The sequence below is a fragment of the Sorghum bicolor genome, chromosome 5 (genome assembly GCF_000003195.3).
Source record: "Sorghum bicolor cultivar BTx623 chromosome 5, Sorghum_bicolor_NCBIv3, whole genome shotgun sequence".
Lineage (NCBI taxonomy): Eukaryota > Viridiplantae > Streptophyta > Magnoliopsida > Poales > Poaceae > Sorghum > Sorghum bicolor.
The window spans coordinates 12,853,142-12,859,782 of record NC_012874.2 but is presented as its reverse complement, the minus strand read 5'-3'; the positions used below and the strand labels follow the sequence as shown (position 1 = coordinate 12,859,782).

At 57.1% G+C, this 6,641-nt stretch overlaps 1 protein-coding gene across 1 annotated transcript; it reads right to left on the bottom strand.

Moving 5' to 3' along the window:
• Window positions 110–6,048, bottom strand: LOC8071544 (probable sucrose-phosphate synthase 5). The gene is made up of 9 exons (XM_002449248.2): window positions 5,644–6,048; window positions 5,409–5,498; window positions 3,853–4,088; window positions 3,678–3,741; window positions 2,407–3,387; window positions 2,091–2,321; window positions 996–1,958; window positions 749–876; window positions 110–613 (listed from the first exon to the last, which is right to left on the bottom strand). The coding sequence occupies exons 1-9, from the start codon at window positions 5,902–5,904 to the stop codon at window positions 355–357; spliced, it is 3,213 nt and encodes a 1,070-aa protein (XP_002449293.2). The 5' UTR covers window positions 5,905–6,048; the 3' UTR covers window positions 110–354.

The following is a 6,641-nucleotide window of genomic DNA, read 5'->3' as shown; positions in this document are numbered from 1 at the left end:
TGTTTAGCCAGAGTTGCAGAGTTTTGTTTCATCAGCTAACTTGATTTTATTTTGTGTCCCTTTTTTTTACCATTCTATTCTAAAATTAATAGTGGCAAGAAGTAGGAGATAAGATGAAAGATGCAGCCCTGTTTTCTGTCGCTACCGATTATACACCGGCACAAAAAATGAAAAGAAGAGGGGAAGGAAATTTAGTATGCAAAAAGTTTGCAGTCACTTTCTGTGAAAATTTAACTGGCCGTCCAAAAATAACCCCAGCAGAGTGTGGTGTGGGTAGAACCAACGAAACCAACAGCTGGAAGGTCGGAGCAGAGCAGAGCATGCATGTATGATACAGACAAATATCTCGGACTCTCAGATAGCCTTGAGGATGTCGGCCGCCGCCTGGTACTCGGCGAGGGTGAGGATGTTCGGGGAGTCCATGGCGACGACGTCCTCCGCCAGAAACCCGTCTTCGTCGCGGCGCAGCTCCTCGCTGCCGTGGCTAACTAGCTCCGGCAGGACCAGCGTCCTGTGCAGGCCCGGGAGCACCCGCTCCCGGTCCGTGTCGCCCTTGTCGCCCACCAGCACGGCCACCTTGTCCAGGTCGATGCCCCACTGTATCGACAGGTACCTGCACACACAGCAACATACAGAGACGCTCAGAAATGGCCATGGCCATGCATGGCCATGCCCGCACTGAGCCAGCCATGGCGCGTCCGTGGCCTGACGATGAGATGAGTGGGAGATGCCAGCCATTGTCTGTCACCTGAGCGCGCGCGGCCGCGACGCCGAGAGCGGGATCACGTTGAGGCGCGTGCACGCGCGCGTGTACACGAGGTTGCACCGGAACCCGCGCATGCGCAGCGACTGCCGGATCGAGTCCACCTTCTTCACCTGCGGGATCATCCGGAGACGACGGAGCTCGTAAATCCGCCGTCGTTGCCATGGAAGAATATATGGAAGACGGGAGACATAGACGATCGAGATGCCCAAGAAAACGGCCGTCCCGTCACCTTGGACGCGCCCGCGACGGCGTAGGCGTGGCAGTGCACGGAGCAGGCGGCCTCATCGACGGCGAGGTCGGCCTCCTTCGCGCCCTCGGCCTTCCCGAGCCTCGGCACGGCGGCGCGCACGTGGTCGCCGGGCCACCGGAACGCCACGTGCCCCGCGTACTCTTCGTCCGCGGCGGCGACGTCCCTCCACGGGTAGCAGAGCTCCGCGCCGCTGCTGCAGATGAGCGCGTCGAAGGCGGCCGGGTCGGCGCCGCACGCGCCGAGCGCTTCCGCGGCCTCCGCGATGGTCATCCCGGTCGACAGCACGCACCCGAGCCGCCCACCTGCCGCCGCCGCCGCCGACAGCGCGAGGTCGACGGCCTTCTTCATCCGGTCGGCGTCCGGTGTGCCGTCTCCGTTATAGCAGTCGACGGCGAGGACGAGGAGGCTCTGCCGCCGGCCCGGCGCGTGCCCGATCGCTGCCCTCGCGGTCGGCGGCCGGTCGTCGACGGTGGAGCGGCGCCGGCGGCGGAGCGCGTCCATGATGGCGGCCGCGGCGGAGTCCCCGCCGGCCCCGGCCCCGGCCCCGGCGGCCTTGAGGTCGTGCGAGGCATCGATGGAGATGGACAGGCCGCGGAGCGAGTCCGAGAGCGAGCCGTCGGTGCTCCGCTCGGCCGCCGCCGCGGCGGCGCGCGGGCTGGCGGGCACGCGGAGCAGCTGGTGCGGCGCCGGGTGGTCGCAGTTGGCCGCCACGTGGGAGAGGTAGAGGCGGCAGTGGTGCGGCCACGAGAAGCGGTGGATGTTGCGGAGGCCGTTCCGCCGGCACTCGCCCCACCGCGCCTTGTCGGCCAGCAGGCTCAGCAGCGCCTCCGTGATCGCCGCCGCGTCGTGCGGGTCCACCAGCAGCCCGTTGTGCAGCGCCTTGATGATGTCCACCGGCCCGCCGTTCTTGGTGGCCACCACGGGCAGACCATACGCAGCAGCCTGCACAAGATGTGAATGAATTCCATTGAACAACAAACCAAAAAAACTCACTGAAGAAGAAAATGATCAGATCAATCAATCAATTTTTTTCTGAAACTGAAGCTTGCATTGACGGTGTCAGGAGACTCTTACCTCGATCAGGGTGAGGCCGAATGGCTCCACGAGTGCAGGATTAATGAACACTCCCTTGGTCTTGGCGGCGAGGCGGTAAATGTGCGGCACGTCGGTCTGCTTGTGGTGCTTAGGGTAGGCGACGCAGCCGTAGAGGTCGTAGCGGTCGATGAGCTTGAGCACTGCCGTCAGAACAGTGGCGGCGCCGCCGGACATCTCCTCGATGTCATCCCTGTTCCCCAGTATCAGCGTCTGCAGCATCGCAATTTCAGCAAGCAGAGCTTGGTCAGAACGACAGAACCATTACCAATCGGCAAGCTGGGTTCTTAGTTCTTACAAGGTTTGCAAGCTCGCGGAGGTGGCGGCTCTCGCCGTAGGCCTTGAGCAGCGTGGTGACGTTCTTCTTCGGGTCCGGCCTCGACAGCGCCAGGATCATGGGCTTGTGCGGGTTGGCGAAGAACCTCAGCACCTCCGACCAGATGGGAGGCAATGGCTTCTTGGAGCTGCTGCTGATGATCATCTGAAGGTCGGCGTCGCCGCCGCCGTCGGCGGCGAGGTCCTGCGTGTCGACGTAGCTGAAGTCCATGCCTGGCGGGATGACGACCATCCGCGGCATGTAGCGTCCGAGGCAGCTGACGCCGCGGCGCCGGCGCACCCGGAGCTTGCGCTCCACCATGAGGTCGAAGCCGTCGTAGAGGCCCCACTGCTCCTCGATCTCCTGCTTGGTGCTGGTGACCACCACTTCGGCGGCGTCGAGGCCGGTCTCCTCGGCCTCGACGCGGCGCGCGATCCGGTACGTGCCCTGGATCTCGGCGCGCGGCATGCGGCCCAGCTTCAGCAGCTGCTCCAGCTTGTTCCGCCCCAGGGAGTGGCCCGTCATCACCATGGGCACGTTCAGCGCGCTCGCCAGGTGCGCCGCCACCTCCGCCGCGTCCGCGTAGTGCCCGTGGATCACGTACGGCCACACCGGCGGCGGGGAGCCCGCGCCGGCGACGGCGTCGGGGTGCAGCTGGTCGCCGAGCGCGCGGGCGACGTTGGTGACGTGCGCCAGCGCGCGGTCCACGAACTCCGGGATGTGCGGCCACAGGGACTCCTTGGGGAGGTACTTGTCGCGGGGCCCGCACGGCAGCCGCACGATGTAGGCTCCCCCGCCGCTGCCGAGGTCGCCGTCGTCGGCGTGGTGATGGGTGATCATCTCGACGGGCTCGCCGTAGGTCCAGTCGACGTCCGGGCAGGAGATCTGGCGCGTCAGCAGGTCCACGCGGTGCACGCCGGCGGTGGCCGCCAGCGCCCGCGCCAGCTCCACCACGTACTTCACCTGGACGTCAGTGAAACGCACGAAAAAAGGATGGTTAAACTTTAATAAAGGGTAAAACTTGGTACAGATCAGCTCAGTTCAGGTAAGGTCACTAACACTACCGTCCAGCAGCACCAGACGTGTCAACATCTGGACCGGACTTGACAATTCCCGGATGGAATCCCGGGATAAGATTCTGGACGGGACCAGACGCACAGGTACGTGTAGCGGCCATTCGAAAATTCACTCATTCTATTTACAAACTGGGTGCAGGGGAAAATCACAAGGGGAAAGGAATGTTTGAGACTGACCTGGCCCCCGGTGTCAGAGTCACGGCCGAGCTCCATGTTCTCGCCACGTACCAGCCCGTGAATGCTGCAACAAAAGCAGCCCACCCAAATCTTATCTTAGAGTGAACAAAAAAAAATTCGTGTCGTGTGACAGGAACGCGTCACATGGCCAGCCGGGGTATTAGTATTAATGTACCTGATGAGCACGATGTAGAGGTTCCTGTCGCCGTCCTTGCCGTCGTCGTCCTCGTCGTCCGACACGATCCGGGCCTCGGAGCCGATCCTCGCCACCGACAGGCCTGCTTGCGGTTGCTGCTGGCCGGCGTCGGCCTTGGTGGTCTCGCCCTCCGAGAGCTCCTCGGCGACCTCCCGGCTGCCTTGCTCCTGCTCCAGGCGCCGCCGCGCCAGCTGCCGCGAGTACTCCCACTCCACCTGCTCGATCGATCGTGCAGTTACACACACAAAAAAAAAAAAAGGTGAAATCCTACCACCGTGTTTTCAGTTCAGCGCATTTTTTACGAATCTACTACTAGAGTCGCAAGGAATCCTCAGATTCGGACACGGCTACGGGATGGACCACACGACGCAACGTGGACCGTCCATTTCCTTGATGAACGGGCCAAAATCAACTGCTGCAGAAATCAATGGTATATCCGGCGAACATAATCGCTACGGCGGTGAACAGTTTTGCAGTCGCGGTAACAACTGCACCAGAAAATTGAGCTTCCGTCACTGTGTTCGAGCGACTTACTAGTGTATCTACGGCACTCCCTCCATCTCAAATTAGAACTCATTTTAAGAATTTTGGAAAATCAAACTATTTTAATTTTAATCAAATTTATATAATACAACAATAATTATGATAATATCAACTACTCCCTCTGTTCACAAAAGAATTAATTTTTAGAATTTATATCAGTTAAACTTTTTTAAGTTTAACTAACTTTATAGAAAAAAGTAACAACATCAATGACATAAAAATGCGCATCATATGAAAAAATATTTTATGATGAATCTAATAATACCAATTTAATACTATAAATCTTAGCATTATTTTTTCTAAAAAATTTGGTCAAAGTATAAAAAGTTTGACTTAGGACGACTCTAGAAATTGACTCTTTCGTGGACGGAGGGAGTAAGTATCATTAGATTTTCCCTTAAATACTTTTTTTATAATATACTCATTTTATGTTACAAATGTATTTTTTTTTCTATAATTTTAATTAAACTTTGTTCCGGACTTTGATTCTGCAAAATTCTTAAATTGACTTAAATTAGAATGAAGGGAGTACGTAGGAAAGTGATGCTTATTTACGCAAATCCGGACTTCGATGTCTCTGGCCGGTGGCCGGTGGTAACAGACTAGTACAGTAGTAGTAACCCTGTTCCGCTTGCCATTCAGCATTATGGCTTTTCAGCCAATTTGAATGAGGAAAGGGTATATGTGCAGTGCAGGGCATGGCTTGGAACTCCTCTCCTGATAACGAGATGTGCCGTGTCAATCAATCATGAAAAAAAAAAGAAAAAGGAAACAGTTGATAATCGGAGGCAGGCGCCAGGTGCCCTATGGTCCAGGTTAGCTGCGAAACCGATGACGACGATCATCTTTGTGTGTTTTGGATTGGATGGAGGAGAAACGCAGACGAAGAAGAACTTGCAGCGAAGAAGTCTTAAGAAAACAGAGCAGGCGCCATGTCCAGAGAGACGTGCCAATCTCCGAACGAGAAAGACAATATACGTAGTAGTACGCACCTGCTTCTTCTTCCTTGCGACGTGCCAGATCCTCCAGCACAGGTTCTCCAGCCGGTTGCTCCGCTCCTGGCTGTTGCGCGTCGCCACAACCTGAATTAAGGAGCAGCCAAGAATCCATCACCGCTAGCTGCTCATCATGAGACTCATGGGACGATGATCGGGGACACCGGTCGACCGGCGGCGGACGATCGGCTCGCCGCCAGCGCCAGCGCCGGCGTACGCAACGCACACGCACCTTGGTCCACGTCTTGTGGAGGTCCCGGTCGTCGAAGCGGCTCACCACCTCCTCCACGAAGTAGCGCGTGGGGCTGTACGCCGCGGCAGCCTGATGGCCGCCGGCCTCCGCCAGCAGCCTCGGCAGCGCGGCCGTCGTCAGCGGCGGCGGCGCCGCGCCGGCGCCGCCGCCATAGCCCTGCCGCTGCCCGCGCAGCCTCGAGCCCGCGTCCAGGATCGCCTCCAGGTACCCGTTGATCCACTCGTTCCCCGCCGCCGCCATGATCGCCGCGCCTCCCCTGCTCCTCCTCCTCGCCGCGGCGGCGACCGCGGCGGTGGCGGTGCCGGACTCAGCTGAAGTGCTCAACACTCACGGTGCAGCTCCTCCCTCTTTGCTGGCGTCGAGGAGGGAAAGCAGGGCATCTGTGCTATTATAGCGTGGAGCAGAGAGCATGTTGTTTTCGCCGAATTTTTTTTAAAGAGATAAATCCATATCCAATTAAAATTTGAAAAAGTGATGTATAAATCTTTATTTTCATAGTGACATGGAATATTTCCTCTGTTTTTTTTTTGCGGTGGCCGTAGGATTCTTGGGCATTTATATATATATATATATATATACGGCAACGCTATTCTACACCCTAGGTGTAGAATATTATTCTACACCGTAAGCCAAAATTGAGCAGAAAAAATACTGAGCAATACTGAACATCGTTCGTTATCATCCAACACTACACTCAGGACCACGAAATACTGAACAATACTGAAACACGGATACTGAACGATACTGAAATTTATATATATACCGTCGGCGATGGGAGGAGAGGAATAAAGCGAAAGGGATTTTCAGCGGCAATGCCGATGTGGTGGTGCGGATGACCGGCGACGGTGAGGCGATCGATCAATTGCGGCGCCACAAGTGGCTCGCGGACGGCGGCGTCGCGAGGGCAACGCGATGCAAAGCTGCGTGCATGGCATTGGCACACGTTTCCACGGGCACCTCTCATATATATGCCTCGA